The sequence below is a fragment of the Platichthys flesus genome, chromosome 8, assembly GCF_949316205.1.
Source record: "Platichthys flesus chromosome 8, fPlaFle2.1, whole genome shotgun sequence".
In the NCBI taxonomy this organism is placed as follows: Eukaryota; Metazoa; Chordata; class Actinopteri; order Pleuronectiformes; family Pleuronectidae; genus Platichthys; species Platichthys flesus.
In genome coordinates, this window is record NC_084952.1 from 13,520,249 (window position 1) to 13,539,275 (window position 19,027).

Sequence of the window (19,027 nt, forward strand, 5' to 3'; positions counted from 1 at the left end):
ACAGACTGTATATGCTTCTAGAATCGAAGGGCTCCGCACGTGTCCATAAAACCACAGAGGCAAAAGTAGCTCACCAAGCTGCACGAGTTAGAGCACAAATACACAAACCGTACTTCATTTGAGAATTTCATTTTGTGCTACTTTACAATTCTAATTCAGCACATTTCAAAGAAGTTGATATTTTCTTTACTCTCTCCACTGGTGTTATATCACATCTGTACAATATATGAAAGTGTGAATTTTGTTATTACTCATAAAGATTCAGCATTTAAATCTTAATGAAATATAAGTATATAATATCAATAAGTCTGTTCATGCAGAAAAGGCCTGTATGAGCTGTATGTTAGTGTACAGTAAATAACTGGGTTCTTACCACTCATTGATTAAAGTGTCATCAGCATTTTACTGTTGTAGCTGTTGCTATTTGATTTAATCCACATCATCAGTGCATGTTTAATAAGGGAAGGATAATATCTGTATGTAAAGTCCTTATCTGTAAAGTATACAGTTACCACAGTTGTCATATAAATGTAGCAGAGTGAAATGTACAGTCATTTACTTTGAAATGTAACCTAATAAAAGTATAATAATAGCATAATATTTACCTACTAAACAACACTGCATTTTTTACAGTATTTTTTGTGTTTCCCATAAGTGATCAGCATTTGTCACTTTAGTTGCAGTTTAAGATTGTAAACACAAAATAAAAATCAGTTTATATAATATTAATTATTATAGGTCTCTCTACCAAATAATATATAAAAGTATATTATCAAGTAGATAAGGACCAATGTTCCCATTCAAAAATTCTCCAGCCATTTTCAGTTTTTTCTTTGTTTCTTTGTTTTTATCTTTATTCGTTTGACCATGATCAGGCGTTAATAATAAGCATGTGCCACTAAGAGGCGCTACAACACTGTAAGTTGTTGTTCAGCATTGACCGCACAAGAGCAATGTTGGAGCTACTCAATAGTTACATTCACATTCTAAAACTGAGAATACATATACCATATTATTATTTATAATACAATTTTATTATTATTATAATATTAATGGTTCATTTTATTAATTCTTAAATTGTGAAACTGTCGGCACTGCCATCATAATCAACCAGTGCTCAAAGTACAAACAATTGTAACGAATAAATACACTTTACTTTATAATAACACAGCTATATTCCACAATAAGAGCTTTTATTTTGTACAAAGTGTCGGTAAAAGAACAATTCAAACCTTAGTCCAGCATTCTCACTTCCCACTCACACCTTACCGTATCCAGCATTGGGTAATCTATTTTAAATGTGACACATTCAGGTGGTACATCTCAAAATGTAAAAGGACACATGAATTTGTCTTTTGCCTTTTCCCTTCCCTAAGGTTAACATTACCATCTATGGATATTCACGTCAGCAGGGTGGATTTAAACTAAATTCCACCTGTTGTAGAATATTTTCTGACCGCCGCACTCTTTTCATTACATTGGTCATAATTGTCAAAACATGCTTTGTGATGGAGGAATGTGAGACCTTGTCATCAGACGGAGCCGCTTTATCACCTAACGGCTGTTTCCAATTAGCTACATGAGGAACAGTAAGTTTGGATGGCCCGTTCTGGCTCCACGACTAAAAATAGCGGTCGCACAACTTCACAGAGTCTGGTTATAATTGTACCCCGGGATTCCTTTTGAATGAAACGAGGGGTCAAAAGTGTCAGGGATCCAGCCAATGGTAGTATGTCCTGTTTAAACAGGAATACTTTAAATCCTCAGAGAGGTGTGGGTAGCAAGGGGAGCAAGAGAGGCCCCCACATGTCTGAGTCCGAAAGAGAAATGAAGGCCGACTTTGTGAGTGGATGTTAAAGTGGAGGGATTTTGTGTTTACTTAGTTTTAAAGTATTTAGGTTTTATAAGAGTTTACAACACTCTGGGGAAATTGTTCTGGTGGTGACAATCCAAAGTAGATGGTTATGATACGTGCAGGGTGTCTCATTCATTCTCCAGCAGCGTGCTCTAACTTGCTGTGGTGGTGGGAGAGGGAGACATTATCTCTGGTGCTATGACTCACACTCTAAGGCCTCTTTTATTCCTCTGGGGCCTAAGATCCACAGTCTGTGCAAAACTCCAGCACTCTGGCCTCTCACTGACAAACCCATAACATCCTACTTATACAATAATGAGCAATGTCTCCTCAGTGAAGTCGCCCACTGACAAGTGACCCACCGTTCAAGGGTGACCAGCTTGACCTCTTTACTCATCGGTGCATGAGGGTATTTTGGGAGTTCAAGACAAAACTGTGAACCATATCAGTGGAACAATCTGTTCACGGTTCTGTGTTTGCCTCCTGCGCTGTGATTGGTTGCATGTGAGAGGTGTGTTCACACATTCATCCTGGAATGACTCAACAACCCATGATCATGAGTTATAGCGAAAAAAAAAGCTAATATATAGACCCACACACTATGCTGTTTATGACATCACAGAATGGTAGCAGAAGTTGTTTGAAAGAGGTGAAGTGGTCCAGTGCCTGTGTGTGAAGTGATGAGGACATGATCCTCAAAGCCAAAGTGTAACATACAAATAAGTAGAATAGAACTCAGGAGACAATTCCATCTAGGGCCTTATCCTGGAATGGTAAAGAAAGTGATTAAAAAGTCCCCAGTCTGCCTCTTTCTTTTGCCAAACTTTTACCATGCAACAGCTTAAAAAGCTACCCTAACCTTCTTGAATCCACTTGGTCTGGATTTTTCTTTGGATCCACACCAATCATAATTTCCTGGGAAATTAGTACAGATGTAAAAAAAAACTTATCTAGCACAGTTAAAGAAGGTGATAAATAAATTGCTAGATCACTGTGTGGATAAACAATATCTGGAAGGTCTTTCTTGGCCCATGACCCATTGATCCACAAAGTTTTGTGAAAATCTTTTTGTGGCTCTTACGTAATCCTGCCGACAAAGAAAAGAAACGGACCAAAACTGAAATTAGATTGGCACTCAGTGGAGCCCAAAATGCCCTAAAGGCCTAATAGTCCCTTTTAAATCAAATCAAGCCCAGACAATTTGCAAACACTGATGGATATCAAGCATCTAAATATATGTGCTTTTTTTCATCTAGGTCCGTGAATAAGTCCTTGGGAAATTGCAAAAAAAGTCCCTATCCCACAATGTTAAAGAAAATGATTCCTGAATTTAAGAGGTTCTTTCGTGGCCCGTGTCCCATCCTTCCAACAAAATTTGTGGAAATCCAGGCGGTTGTATTTCTGAGATACTGCAGTTTGAAAAATTCACACTCTAGTCCCTGCACGGTCCTCTTCCCTAAATTGATCAAGAGTGAGATTTAGTGTCATAAACCCAGTTTATGACACAAGAGTACAAGAGTACAACAATATTGTACGCCAACTACAGTTAGAAGTGGAAATACCAAACAAAAAACTGTTGTTTTGCTGGAATTGTGTGACACAGAGTTCCTGGAGACGGATTGTCTCGTTCAGGAATGAATGTCGAAATGAATCATGAAATGTGTGATAAGTCACAGCAACCTGTACCACCCAGTTACAAGCGGGTTAGCATCAGAGACTTATCAGCTCCTGGATATGGACAGGGGGACAGACAGGCTGGAGGAGATGCTTGTCTCTCGTGCAGCCAAAACAACTGGAGGCTTGAAGCTGAAAAAGATGTAGAGAAGAGATTAGATTTGAGAGATTAGATTTTAGAAGACTCACCTCTGCCACCCATTTCAGACTATAGAATATATACTCTATGTTATATATATATATATATATATATATATATATATATACAATCCAGCAGATATTTCAAATATATATATACATATATATATATGAATTATCTGCTGGATTGTGTGTGATTAAAATGTGTCACAAATACATGGTTTTGATATTCATGCGTCAGGGGCTCTATCCTCTTGGGACCATGACTATCTGCGACAACTGGAAACAGACCCCAAGTGTTGGATGGACCAAACAACCAACAGTGACATATTTTCCCACCAAGAACAATATTGAAAAACTCCTGTCTGTTATGTTCCCCTAACATCTGAAACTAGGTTTCATGTGAAAGTAGGTCAGTTAAAATGTTTGATCTTTCTCAGGAAGAGAAATCGTACTTTTCCATTAAGACTGTCTTCGTTGTGTCCGGATAAACACAGACACTCAGCACAGGAGACAGGACATTAAAGCTCTGAGTGTCACGTAGTCCAGAGAAAAGCTTTTTGATGCCATTTGCCCGACATGTGTGTACGACAACCGGAACCAAATAATGCCATGTTATGACTGACGTTCAAGATCTTCCTCAGAGCCAATGACAATTTGTTGAACAGAGAACTCGTAAGACAGGCTTCACAAGAAGAGGCACATATGTCACAGTTTTATACTTGAGAAGGAATCCAAATTGTGAAATTTGTTTACAAGAGTCAACATGTAGCTCAAGAACCACTCGAAATTGTAGGCTATTTTATCTCAGCATTTTTAGTTGAAACAATGTGTTTTTCATGTCTGGAAACATATTGTGGAATTAAAACTATATAGTTCTGTGACTGATTTTGTATGTGTGAAATTTTTTCTCATTTTGGATTCTTTCACAATCACAAGTACATCACACAATTTACAAAAAGCTGAACAACACTTTTTCTACATCTTTGTGTTAAAAACAGCTACATAAATCTGTACTCCAGTTTCCGGATGTGAAGTTTAGGTGGATGTGTTTTTTAGTTTTTCTTAGTTTTTCTCTCAATAAGTTATAGTTTCTGTGCTCTCAGAACTTTTGTGATCATTTTATTAAATCAGATTACTTTCACATGAACATTATAAGTTGATTTATAGATGGAAGTGAAACCTCTCACAACCCCCTCTCTGCTTTATGTTGCTGGTTTTACTCAAACAAACTCAAAAACTAACAAACCCCAAAAATTCCTCATACACTAGATGTACTTGACAATAAACAGATGCTAAACTCGAAGGTTGTAAGGACCGATGAATGCATTCATTCTGAGAAGGAAAGTCTCCAGGATTTTTTTGTTTGTGTAATCAAAGAGGCTCCTGCGCTGGTACTTTTCCTCTCATCTGTGTTCAATGCAGGCGCTTGGAATAAGAAAAAACTTGCCTACTCTGCCAGCCTTACCCCATAAAAGGACGGGGGAAAAAGAAAGCCTTTTATCGTTCCCCCCAGCTTGTCACTATGGTGGCTATGGGGGGGGGGGGGGGGGGGTCTATAATAAATACACTTTTGTGCATTCTTCACCCCCCACCCTCAAAGGGGAACACATAAACACACAATAAAGTGTCCTCATGTCCCGCTCATTCCAGGGGGGGGACACCTGCAGAGAGAAGTTTTAGCCCCTCAAAGTTAGGAAAAACACACAACTGCACCTACAGATTACACAAACACATACTGCAACAAGCACAAGCCTGCCTCCTGCTGCTGTTGCTGCTGTTGCTCACCATATTGACATGCTGAACAGGCACAGAATAATCCCCCCCCCCCCATCACACACACACACAAACCCCTATATTGCCAATCCCAGACACACATTGTCGCAAAAATCTCCAACACTAAGAAATAAAAAATCTCAGCAATGGCTGCTCCATGGGCCCTGTGGAAACAGAGTAGGAGGCGAGGATTGAAAAAAGACAGAGCATGAAAGAGTGAAAGAGGGGAGGGAGAGGCACTGAGCGAAGAAAATTGGGGGGTGTTGAGGAGGAGGAGGAGGAGGAGAGACTAAGGGAAACTACTTAAGACGGTGAGAACTGAAGAGTGAGTGAGCACACGGTGTAAGCACACAGACTGGGAACGAGGAAAACACTCCAACAATCCATCAGCATCAAACAGGTATAGAAATCCACTTTTCCTCTTATCTTCTACTTTATTTTCCATTTATTTCATCACTTTACGTGTACTGATGCAAACTCCATGATCACATGGTCATTGTTAGAGATGTGGTCATCTGTGTCAGCATTTAAAGGCATGAGAGCATATCTTCTATGGAGATGTTTTCAATTTGAGTGTTATTTAAATCCATTCCTATTTTTTGTTATGATTTAGTTCTGGGTTCCCACACAACTCCTCTGGCTTTCTGCCTGCACAGAAAAAATGGAAGTGCTGAAGGGTTCCCCCCAATAGAAGTATTTTAGTTCTTCCAGCTTTCAGTATTTATTTATTTAAGGCTGTTTACAGGATGGAACAAGAACATTGTGAAAGTTTAATTATTCTCAAATGTGTAAACTAAAGTGAAATCGATCCCAAATGTGGCCAAATACCTTTGTTCTCAACAAACTTTATTGTTTTTCTTTTCTTTGACATATCCTAAATGAAAAAAAGGGAAAAACCTTTTGTATTACTATTTGCAGATCCTCGACTCATTTGTGTCTTGTTTTGTAACTAAGATCTGTATTTTTGTTACTGTGATTTGACGCAGTTACCATGACCACAATAACTTCTTCATCTCGATTTCAGTTTCTTTCTTCCACTTTATTTGAATTCCATAACGAGTCTTGATTTGTATATAGGCCACAAGTTAAAAGGAGAAATCAATGAAATCAATATTGATTCATTACTTCTATACACCGAATGGGTAAACATGCCATTACAGTAAATGGGATCTATTTATGGTTGTAATATTTTTGAAATTATTGTTTTTTGTCGAAGTCATTCTCATCATTATTTGTCATTTCTATCCATAGAGATGACGTCACTGTGCAGGAACCTTCTTTTTTTTCTGTTTGCCTCGCCACTCCTTCACTCCCACCTCTTCACTCATTCTGCCACCACTTCCTCTCCCAGTACTCGTCCTCGCATCAGATTCATTAATAGCTTGGGCTCGGATGATGACTATGAGGATGATTACAATGACGATGACAACAGCTCTCTTTCTGAAGTCCCGTCCACAGTGAAGATTGCAGTTCTCAATACGAAACCCCAGTTCTGCAAGATCAATTCCTGCCTGGAGGATCAGGAACCGTGTTACCAACTTTCGGAGAAGACCGGGTGCCTCTGTCCTGGGATCAGTGGGGCAGATGAGCCTCCTCACCCACCAGTCATCCAGACAGTGCTGCCAGTCAGTAATGGAGCTAACAGCGGGAAGATAGAGGTGCAGTGGTGTGCTCCATCTTCTGTGGTGTCTGGGTATAGAGTGTTGGTTGAGGGAGGTGAAGGCGATGCTTTGGAGTTTGGAGATGCTCTACGACGAGGGTTGGTGGGATCCTTGGAAGTTGGGACCAGGGTGTGTGTGGAGGCGATGAACAGTGCAGGACACAGCAGCCCCTCAGAATTCTCCTGCACCCGGTATAACCCTCCTAAAAACTCTGGTCATAACCTGCTGGTCTGGATCCTAGGTGGAGGAGTCGCCCTGCTTCTACTTATCATCATAACTGCTGTGATCCTATGGAAACAGAAAATATGTCAAAAGAGGAAGAGAGACTCTGCTGATGGACTAGGAAACCCTTCTTACAGCAAAGAGGGAACTCTGTAATCCGGAAAAGTGCAGCAGGGACCACCATCCCAGTTATAAGAGATAGAGTTGAAACGCTGGTGTGATTATGAACAAAAGCCAATCACTGGGATAACGCGCACAATAATAAATAATAACAGTTTATCAAGCTATTTGGGGATTATAACTGCAGGGTCGTTTGCTGGCAAATTAACCTCTGTAGATTTACTTTAGATTTAAATTTTATTGTAAATACATTTTTAGGCAATAGCTATTGATTAAAACGTTTGTAATGAACTAAATCTTATTTTAATAAAAAACTGTTTGAAATGTTTTGATTGAATTTTTGATTCAAAAGGTTTTTGCACTGGCCTATAGTTCATGACTTACAGATTGGTAATAGTAATGATATTGATAGCATATATTTAGTTTTTAAGACAGAGCAAAAAACAAGGGGAGCTTTAATGTGCTGTGGCATCCGATGGTCGACTGCAAACTGAAGATTGTATAGGTCGTCAAACAGAGAGATGGAAAATGATTTTTACAAAAATAAGTGACAACATTTATGTTATATGCCTAAGATGGAACTCAACTCTAATTATGCCTTTAATATAAACAATTTGTATATAATCAGCATGCAACATAAACATCATTTTATCAAAAATAAGAATAAATAAATAACAAAAATGAAGCAATAATATATTGTGTATATGAAATAATGTCTGTGAGGAGTGATTGACCTCCACAGAGCCCTGATCTCAGATATTTATTATTATCATTATTTCAGATTTCACTTTGTGCGTCATAAACTGATTGATAAACAGTATTCATACCATAACTTTGAAGGGATTCTGAAACTTGTGTACAGTACGGTACTGCATACACAACAATATCACATTACAGTATACTACTGATACTTTTGTACGGTATTTAATGCAGTGCTTTGCTGCCTCTACTTCGGTGAAACCTCTTCCCTTTCAACGACTTCTATCCCGGTATCTTTCCCACTCTTGTTTTGAAAGTCTTAAAGATATAAACCGCAGGAAGTTGTGGTAATTGGTCATGAGCTGGAGTCTCGCAACGTAAGTCCCGCCTTTTTCCGGTGTCTCAACCAATGATGGGCCACCGAACAATGTGAGGAAGAAGGTGCATACACATTTGTTCAGCAGCAGGATGGCAGGCGCAGGTGAGTTTCCACTCACTCTTTTAACTTAATGAATGAGGTTGAATATTCAAAACACGAGCTTTTTTAAACTTTAATTGAGTTTACGTTAATCAGCCTGTTTCTCTAACGTTTACTTAGATAACAATCACACCCAAAGTTGCATTAACCGTATATTTATGTTGTCAGGTCGTTTAAACTGTGTGGGTATCTTTGCAGGTATCTCATCAGCTGATGAGATAAATAACAAATGAGGATATCGTCTCTGTTTATGATGATATTGAGGGTTTCTGTGTTAATTGTACAGATGTCAGGTTCAGGATGACTCAGCAGAACGGATGTTGGGTGTATCCTCAGGGAACGCTTGTCTAGTTCACTGTCACCAAATAAACCTACAACAAACCACATGATGAGAGAACTGTACCTGTACTACAAATTCACACACACACATGCACGTCTCTCTATAGCTGTGAGGACGCTACAACCCTAACGCCAAGTCTTAACCCTCAAAAAGCTCGTTGGATTTGTGAGGACCAGCAAAAAGGTCAATGTCAGTTTTGAACTTTAATATGAAATAAAAAATGGTGGCATTTTTGGTCACATCACTCATCAGCGCTTAGGAACCTCCACCCTCCTCTTTTCCGACCGCTAAGCATGTGGGAGGAGGTTTAATTCCTCTGGGTTGTGTGGCAACTATCTGAGCTCAAATTCAGGGAAGAATGGATTCCACTAATTATCAGCAAATCCGAGATGAAAACAGAGACAGTAACCTAGGTGGTTCTACAACACGACTCAGCCTATGAGCAAAAGCAGATATCAAAATCCAACATAAACTAAAGTCCCCTGATATGCATATTTGTGAAAATGAAATGTCTGAGTGAATCCTAAAAATGCTGAGTGTAAGAATAGTGTAAAAAATACTTCAAAACTTTGCAATGATCATCAGGATGAGAAGGTGAAAATCCAAGAAGAAATTAATAAAGTAAAGTAATAAAGTAATTCAAGTAAAGGGTAGCCTTCTGTGATTGAATAACTAATCATAGAAACACTAAATATATATAAATATATATCAGCAAATAAAGAGTATTTAACATGTATCAGTCACATCTTGGCTTATACCTGTTGCTCCTACCATTTGACAAATCTGTAATTATCAGGCTGTTCGCTTGTTACCTGTGTAAGGAAGCCACATAGCAGGTATCATGGTACAGCTACATAGTATGACCTATCACAGGAAAATGATGGTCAGTAATAAAATCTTATGTCAGGCTGTTTTATCACTTTATGCCTAATCTGTGTCTGAAGAGTGAATGATGCAATTTTATGGAAGTTTTCAACAATGGCTGCTCACACTTTACAACGTCTTTAATGTGTTCTCTCTGTTATTTCCAGTCAACAAGGCGGTGTCCTATGAGGATCTGAAAGCTCTTCTAGAAAAGAGACAGAATCTCTTCCTGGTTGATGTCCGCTCCAAAGGAGAAGTGGACAAAGGACAAATTCCAGGATCTGTTCACATCCCAGGTGAGCTTCTTTTATTTTCATTTACAGGAAGAGAAATCGTTGAAATCAACCATATAACTCATCCTGATTGCTGAATTTCATTTATTTCCCCCCACGGTCCCCACGGTTCCCGCTAATCATCCACAACCAGACTTTAGCTTCTGGGTGTGTTGCGTATACTTGAAATACCAGTGTGTCGTGTAGGATAGGCATCTTTGCACTTGAGTCTGGTTCTTCAGGTTACAAACATTTTTCAATTCATGTAAATGCTTTATGTTATCTTAAAGTTATGCTTGTTCATTCATTCAGTGGATACAGTCGAAGCTGCGTTTGCAATGCAGCCAGAAGAATTCAAGGCCAAGTACGGGGTGACCAAGCCACCGATGGACGCCCCCGAGCTGGTATTCCACTGCCAAATGGGCAGGCGAGGTGAAATGGCCACGAGCAAGGCCCAAGAACTAGGATATGTGAAGTAAATAAATAACTGTTACCTTTAAATAATACACACATACATATGTCATGCTTTTGATATCCATGAGTATTTGAAGTTGTTATGTAATGATGTTCTATTCTGTGCTTGCCTTGTGTTTCAGTGCTCGTAATTATGCTGGAGGATACAAGGAGTGGTCTGAGAGAGAGGGGAAGTGACTCATGTCGAAGGAATGCTTCATATATATTTATAAGAAATATAAATTGTGAAAGCTTGACAGAAAAAATTTAGAAATATTTGGGAAGTTCAATGCTACCTTTTTGATACTGTTTTGTTTTCATTTTGAAATGTATGAATGAATTCAAATAAAATGATTAGGCTATTTGGTCAGGACTACATTTATTTCTGTGGATCACTATTGAGAGCTCTGCTAAACTTGAAAAACGCTTCCTGCACAGTATAAAGAGGTACACAGTGGTCGCATCAAATTGAAAACAAACATGAAGTCGTCAGAAAAAAGTTAGTGAGTTTCAGTTAGGTCACCTAAATAGTTATAACACAGTATAATGTAGTTGTTATCGTATTTAAGTTTGTTGATGAACAATAATAACTAAAATCCATTGGACACTGGTGTGTATCTTAATGGAAGTTACTGATGTTAACAAATACTGCATATTAATGAAAACATTAAAAATCTCTATACCTGATAATGTTTATGTGCTGTTTATATATGCCTAATAGTGTTACTACATCACTAAACTATTGAATAACTCAATGAATTCTTTATATTTTTTACTGGTAATAAACATTTCCAGAGTTTAATTGTGGATTAATGACACCAGCATAACAAAATCCTGTTTTATTTTACGAAAATGTAGTTGAGGTCACTTCCTCTTGATTTATAGCAGCTATTTAAAGTTCTCACACTATAGTGCTGGTATGTTACAAAGTAATTTTACTTATATATTGAACTTAAGTGCAATTTTGAATAACTTGTACTTCAGTTTGAGGGTAGTTTACCAACAGAAAAGCTATTGAGATAACTGCTTAGGTCATATTTCATGCAAAAGCACTCACTCACACATTTCACGGTATTGACCCAGATTAGTAAATGCGTGACTTTTCATTTCCAGACGTTTATTTATTATGAAGTCATCACTCCATTAATCAATAAAATAAGCATCAGATCAAATAGAAAACTGCCATTAGCTTTAGCACAAAAATTATTACATATATTTTCTTTATTAAATGAATGTATTTATGTTTATAATATTTATCATCTAAAATGTATAACAATAATGCTACAACCTAACTTCAACAATAAAATACTATTTTTAAGTGAAGGTCCCAGTGAGTCATATCTAAATATATATAATGTAAATCACATTATTAATTTTCTACAGAATAGGTTACAATACATTTACCCCGGATATTTAAGGTACATTTTCCTGATTAACCTTCAGTAGCACTTTCACAGTGATGTCAGGTCAGTAGTTTACTAACATGTTGAGAGAAATCCAGCAGGTAATTCTTTCAGTTTATCTTTCAATGTTTTTAATTTTACTTGGTAAAGTTGTTGTTTAACAGACCGTCTGTCCTTTATAATGAATTGACAGTTTGTAGTTTATAAATTACAGACGGTTCACTCTAAGCTAACTAGCATGTGTAGCGTTAGCCTGCTGAGCTAGGTGTTGTGATGGCTGCAGGTGTTGAGGCTGGTGAAGCTCCTGGGGAAGCAGAGACGACAGCGTGACGTGAAGACGAACGGGGGACTAGTTGTTCTTCTGTGGACTGACACTGAACCTTCTGCTCATAGTTTGAACTGCACAGGTGAGCGGGAACTCTTCAACCCACAACACGAGCCAGTAAACAAGCCGCTCAGTACTTATCACTGGTTTAAATAGAAGAAAAAAGTTTTGTTTCAGTGTGTTACCTCAAGGAAATAACATTTACATTTTAACCAACCTGAAAAAAATCACTTATTGACGAGTTGATTGAAGTTTAAAGGAATAAAATGTGTTGTTAGCATGTTGTTAGCCTTCATCATGCTCATCCAGAGTTGGCGCGTGGATCCAAGCAGACGTTTGAACAAACCATTACAAACTGGTTCTACAGTATAATTGTCTAATAATGGTGCACACAAGTTAGAAATTAGGTTCAGTTCTAATAATCCCCAATCTTTGAGGAGTCACTGAGTGAAGCCTGCACTGTAGAAAACACTTATATCAGATGATATAACATCAGGGATTAACTCCACCCCCACATTGTATAGAGAATTAAAAGGACAGCGACTGCTCCAAGCCTCTGTTAGAACAGGGGTTTAATAAATAGTCTAAAACAATGATCACAATAACAAACGTCCAGGTGTTGTAACCGTTTTCCCTTTTTTTGTACAGTTGCAGCTGCTGGTCCCTGGTGCACTGGGATTAAAATGAAAGCACTCCAACCTGGTATGTACACAAACCTAACACATAGTGTGAATGCATCTGTGTTCTATCGAACCTCTGTTTTCTTCATGAGATCTCACAGATTTGAAGGCGAGCATGTTTCCCTGCTTGTGGCCGTGTCCTGAGCCTGACCCTGAGGAGCTGACTGCCTTCACTGATGTCTATGGTTCCCTCAGATTAATCCTCTCCTTTCAGGTACATACAACAATCATCCTTCTAGCATCCTGTTGTCCTGAATGAAAATTACTGAACGTTGAACATTTAAGCACCAGAGCAGCTTATTTGTATTGGATTGTCCTGTGATGCAGCTTCTGTGCAGGGACAAATTACTGGTCTTTACAATTGGAACAGAATTGCACATATGTCAATAGGTGGAGCCCCAAGACTCAAACGGAGGCAAACATTTTAAACTTGGAAATTCTTGTGTATTTCCTATCTAATCTCAGTAGTGACAGTAATTTGCCTCTCTCTGTTTCCCCCTCTTCACTTTACAGATGAAAGATGCGAGACTTTTAAGTCCAGAGTGGAAAACCCACATAGAGACATTCCTACGCACATTCAGCTTGGCTAATGCAGGGGTATGAGAGGATCTGTTTCCCTATTCATAGTTATAAGCAAATCTAGTTAGTAAAAACTTGACTCTTTATAATTTTACAGATTAAAATCCACCTCAAATTCAAACTCAACCAGCAGACCCTCCAACCAGAATTCAGGTACACTCTAATACATTACTAAGCCACAAATACGCTTGTAAACGAAATCACATATTGCATTTATTTGAAAGTCTGTATTACATGTTAATAACCTTGTGCTTAGTTATTGGATAAAGTAATTTAAGAAATTTAAATTAAAAAAGCCTCACACAAATACTATTGAAAAAGTCTCATCATTATAATCACAAAGATAAAATCTTATTAATCCAGTTAATCTCTCATGGGTGTAATGCAGCAGCTCATTATTTTAAATGGTGGATGGGAATATCAGCCTCTGTTTTATGAAGCACTGACCCTGTGTTCATTTTCCTCCAGAGTGAATATGAAAAGTAGAGTTGCACAGGCAGGAGAGACCTCATTGAGTTTGGATGTCAGCTGTAATACAGAGTAATGTTGTTTTTAAATTATTTATTTATGCTATCCTACTTTCAGGAAAACATGTGTAGTGACAACTTGTTTTATCATCTTATATCATGTTTATCTCAATATAGACAAATTATGTACTTTAGTCTGCAGGAAGTAATTTTCTCTTCTTGGGTTCAAAGGCCTCCAGAGTGTGTTAAGAAAGGATGCTGGTGTCTGGGAGGACACCCTGACCTCGGAGACAGGTTGCTGCTCAGTATCCCACCTCGAGCCATGGATCAAGGCCTGTATGGGGAGCTCAGCGTCCAGCCTGTCACACTCCTTAGCCCCTGTGTGCTGCAGTACCCCAATCTGTCAACCCAGCTCACACACATACAAATATCCTTTGCTAATTTTATTATTATTCTGGATGTGAGGGTAAATGCACTGTTTTATTTCAAGCTTTTCCAATCTTATTGACCTCTCAAGAGGCTTAACAGTAAAACTTGCATTCACCCATTTACACACAGATTCATACAGCGTATCTACACAAAGTCCTTTCTGTATGGCACCATTCACACACTGTCAGCACAGCTTTCAGAAGCAATTTGCCGTTCAGTTTCTTGCTAAAGGACACCCTGGAAAGCCGACAAGAGGAGCCATGGATTGAACCACCAACCCGCCTTAGTGGAAAACCCTCTTTACCTCCTCGGCCAGAAACAATCATTGGGGGGGCGTTTAGAAAAGTGTCATTGTGGTCTCTGGATTATGTCTGTTGTTTTTGCAGATGGTGGGATTCAACTAGCTTCATAACACTGTGACCTCCAGGGTGCACTGGAACCAGCTGCAGTGATAATGGCCAGCAATTCCAAGTCCCAGGCCACTTTCCTTAAATAGTTGATCGTTTTCACCAGGGAGAACCCTCAACCCTTGCACAGGGTGATGTATGATTTGGGAATTAACCAAAAGACTGCAATCACAATACCGATAACTAGTTTCCTTTTCAGGGTTTCTGCTCTCACCAGTCATTGAGGGAGAGGAGCTCAGAGTAAAATCACTGCTCCTCCATGGTGACTCTATGGAGGTTGAATGGGCATCTGGTTATAATTAGTCTTCCTTGACTTCCCATGTGTGTACGTTTTGGTTTACAGCCCCAGTAATGTTCCTGTTACAGGCCCCTCGGGTTTCTTCCAGAACCTCCCTGCTCATCTGGGCTGTGAAGAACTTAGCGTGCACGGCCTCCATTGCTCCTCTTACAAAGGTAGATAACAACCACTGATGGGAACAACACACCAGAACAGGAAACATTTTAGTTTATTTTACAAGAAGGATTGTTTCTTCACAGAGTAAGCAAGTGACATACCTCTCTCAGTCTGAGTGCAAGAGTAAGCTCAGCCACCTGTAACTGTTTAGAGAGTGTGCGTTCAGCCCTGGCCTGTGGCTGCTTGTTTAAATGTTAATGAATACCAAAGAGCCCATAATTTGAGTCAGAGAAATAAAAGAAGATCCTATTTCAGAACAAAAAACAAAGAACAGACACAGAACACATAACAAGTACCTTAAAGAGACAGCGCTCAAAGACAACACATATTTCCATTTCCTGTCGACAGTGTAAATCTGGGGCTCAGCACTGATATGATCGTCTCTTATGAGTAATGCTCCGATTAAACTATAGTCTGCACCAGTGGTTTATGTTGGTTGCAAACAGAGTGTTGTGTCTTGTTGCACACTATCATACTGCACATAAGAGAAGTGTTGTGTGGAATCTGGGGTGAAGAAAGTGTTAATCATGATTGGACGGTGATGAAGACTCTGGAGACTCTGGTTCTCATCCTAATTTATACCAGAAATCCGTATCTGAGTTTGTCATTTTTACCTTTGATCAGGATCAGGATCAATAAAACTATACCATAATTATGCACTGGTTAGAATAGCAGTTATTACACAGCGATCAAAATGAGGATTTTGCCTAATTTGCTGGCTAAATAGCTGCATGAATTCTGCTTAATGTGAACATTCAGCAGTTATAATGTTTATCACTTTCACCATCTTATGAGGATGCTTACATCTGCTCAGGGGAGCATTTATGTTTGTAACAAAGTAAAATCATGATAAAACTAAAAACTGACCAACATCTCAGAAACTGCTGTTGCATTATGTATTTGACTCCTCCGTAGTTGACACAGTGAATCAGAAACCACAGGTCGACATGAGATGCACGTGGCTCATACATCCACAATGAAATGTCTCATAATGCACTCGGCCCAGATCGTAGTCAGAGAGAGGACCACAAACACTTACATTAATGGAGGTAGGTTTACTTTGGCATTAAGCTATTCAAACTAGATCTATAAAACCAAATGGTAGAAACGATTATCTGCCCTACCCAGGGGTGTGTCTCCCATTTGTTTGATTGCAACAGTGTCTTCAACCAGTTTGGGCTTGCAATGTTTTTTTACAATTTGGAGAGACTTTCCCCTTTATTTACTCCTTGTTGTCTTTTGTTAGAGAAAATAAATGTTTATCATCCTCTGCAGATCTTGTGCTCAGTGGTGGCATTGTGTATGAAGTAGAGCAAGAAAACCAGGAGGAGGAATCAATTGTTCCCACAATGCAGCAGGGTCTCCTGCTCTTCCTCTTCCTGCAGCACAGCGACCCCTTCACCTCGCAGCTCTCTGATGTTATGGGTGAGAGAAACTGAGTCATGCAGACTCACAAAACACTACAGACAGCCTTCCCTCATTTATTCCTAAACAGCTACGATACAAGAGTTATATATTATTCCAGCCACAGTGGAAACTAGTGTATATATGATGCTCTTACAGCCACGGAGGCCCTGATAGAGCACCACCTGGAGGATATTCTCAGCCACAACCGGCAGGCAGTCACAACAGCCCTGCAGACTGAGCTAAAGAAAACACTGAAAGCCCAACAGCGCAGGAAAAGGGCAAGCATGACACACAAACACTCATCCAAGTTGGATTTGGAATGAATATTTGACTAATCCTTATATCAATTCATTAAGAAACACCTCCAACCATTGGCTTGTGCCACCTACTCAAATCTCAGAATTATATGCTTTTCTTTGTTTTTATCCCTTATGAATTAAAAATCTTTTTTGTGTGGACTAATGGTCGGGCAAAACAAGCAATAAGAAAGTTTCAGCTTGGGAGATTATGGGGGTCATTTTTTCTATCTAACTTGACCTTATACCTTATAGCTCAAGTAAATAATGATATAATTGATCTGATGTGTTCAACATGACAGCACCAAGAGAAGCTGCGTTCAGCTGTCAAGGTGATTCTCTCTTCGTCCATCAGTATCGTGAGCTGTAGCAGTAACATGGACTTCAGAAATGCCTGTCTCAACAGCATGAAGGTGTGAGAAAGAAATGATTATTGAAATGAACATGCAGATATTTATACTAAAATATTAAATAGAAAATCATTTGAAAAGACACAACACAAAGATGTTAACAGCTAGACTGTAAATAATCATGTTACATACAAACACATGTTCATATTCATGTTGATGGTGTGACAGAAGTCACAAATGTGTACGTATGTTTGTCAGGTACATGACACCCATGAATTGTCGGCCTCCCTCTGTGAATCTCTGTGGAAGGTGACATCATGGAAATTCACACCCAGAGGCCGGTGCTACTCTGCTCAGGTGAGTGGGATGTTTGTTCACATACAACAACCAGTTCCTATAGCAGCCCTTCATTAATGTCAGAGGTCTGGTTTGGTATCTTTATCTAACAACACATCATTGCTCCCACAGATGGAGGAAGAGGAAGAGAGTGATGGACTCACCAGGACAGAAATCTGAGACTGTCTGAGATTGTCATTATAAAAAAGAGATGTTTTATGTTTGAAACCTCTGAAAGCAGTTAACACTGGAGTAAATATTCATTACGTTGCAAATGTGCTGGTGATACTATAAAGACAAATTATTTAACCTTTGATTACAAGAAAAATACTTGTATTTTGTTATTATACTATGTGTTGCACAAACCCAAAATGTACTTTTAGTTCAAAAGATACAAATGTTTTAAAGGAGATCTATATTAAGGCTGCAACTAATTATTGCATTATTATTAATTATTTGGTTAGTTAAACATCAAGAAAACAATAGAAAATGCCCGTAACAATATCCTGCAGCACCAAACGGCATCAATAAATATTTTGAAAAAACAAATCAAATTTATATATTTTTTAAAAACAGGAAATTAGTTTGTATGAGAAGATGAAACCATCACATTTTCATATATATATATATATATATATATATATATATATATATATATATATATATATATATATATATCAGCTGACTTAACTCCTGCAGCTTCTAATCCAGGTTGAAATATATTTCTGATCTAAAGTTGTGGCTTGCCTCAACGCCCACTTGCCTTCACACTAGAGAATCTTCCAGCCCATCTTTTTACAGTGTCTCTACAAATCTATGTACCTTAATTCCAGATTGACCATTACCTATTTCTCTTATTTGTATATGTGTGGTTTTGTGTTTGTATATTGTTGTTGTTGGCATCGCTCAGTATTTTTGAAATGTTGGTATTTGTCATAGATAGATAGATAGATAGATTTTATATTATATATTCAATATTAGATTTTTATTTATCCACACATTGGGGAAATTCACTTGTTACAGCAGCAGGCAGGTCAGAATGATTTAGACAAGATAATAAAGAAATATAAAAAGAACATCATGATTGTAGTATGCTTCTGAATTAAAAAAAAAGGAGAAAAAAAAGGAGAAACACTGGGAATAACACGTGGCAGCTATCGGCAAATTAAAGGAAACCAGGAAAATAAATTATTTATTGTTTCTTTGCTTTCTTTTCTTTGGTTCCGCTGTTAATCCTCTGATCCACGCTCCAGCCCAATAGGTGGCGGCAATGCAGTCTGCCGACATTAAACCAAGAAGTAGAACAACTTCCACTTTGGAGTGCTTATGGATGTGACGTAGT

The 19,027-nt window shown here is 38.4% G+C and overlaps 3 protein-coding genes across 3 annotated transcripts; all 3 read left to right on the top strand.

The window, feature by feature from the left end:
- Nucleotides 1-5,709: 5,709 nt before the first annotated feature.
- On the top strand, nt 5,710-7,878 carry si:ch1073-303k11.2 (LRRN4 C-terminal-like protein). The gene is made up of 2 exons (XM_062393187.1): nt 5,710-5,843; nt 6,695-7,878. Exon 2 carries the CDS (start codon nt 6,697-6,699, stop codon nt 7,480-7,482), a length of 786 nt encoding a protein of 261 aa, XP_062249171.1. The 5' UTR covers nt 5,710-5,843; nt 6,695-6,696; the 3' UTR covers nt 7,483-7,878.
- A 629-nt stretch (nt 7,879-8,507) lies between these two features.
- Nucleotides 8,508-10,918, top strand: tstd1 (thiosulfate sulfurtransferase like domain containing 1). The gene is made up of 4 exons (XM_062394553.1): nt 8,508-8,626; nt 9,995-10,123; nt 10,412-10,574; nt 10,696-10,918. Exons 1-4 carry the CDS (start codon nt 8,614-8,616, stop codon nt 10,748-10,750), a joined length of 360 nt encoding a protein of 119 aa, XP_062250537.1. The 5' UTR covers nt 8,508-8,613; the 3' UTR covers nt 10,751-10,918.
- A 1,117-nt stretch (nt 10,919-12,035) lies between these two features.
- Nucleotides 12,036-18,237, top strand: zgc:195212 (DUF4554 domain-containing protein). The gene is made up of 12 exons (XM_062394349.1): nt 12,036-12,056; nt 12,239-12,362; nt 12,929-12,982; nt 13,053-13,174; nt 13,637-13,692; nt 14,238-14,433; nt 15,172-15,295; nt 16,572-16,721; nt 16,860-16,981; nt 17,302-17,412; nt 17,608-17,706; nt 17,818-18,237. The coding sequence occupies exons 1-12, from the start codon at nt 12,036-12,038 to the stop codon at nt 17,863-17,865; spliced, it is 1,227 nt and encodes a 408-aa protein (XP_062250333.1). The 3' UTR covers nt 17,866-18,237.
- The last annotated feature ends 790 nt before the right edge of the window (nt 18,238-19,027 follow it).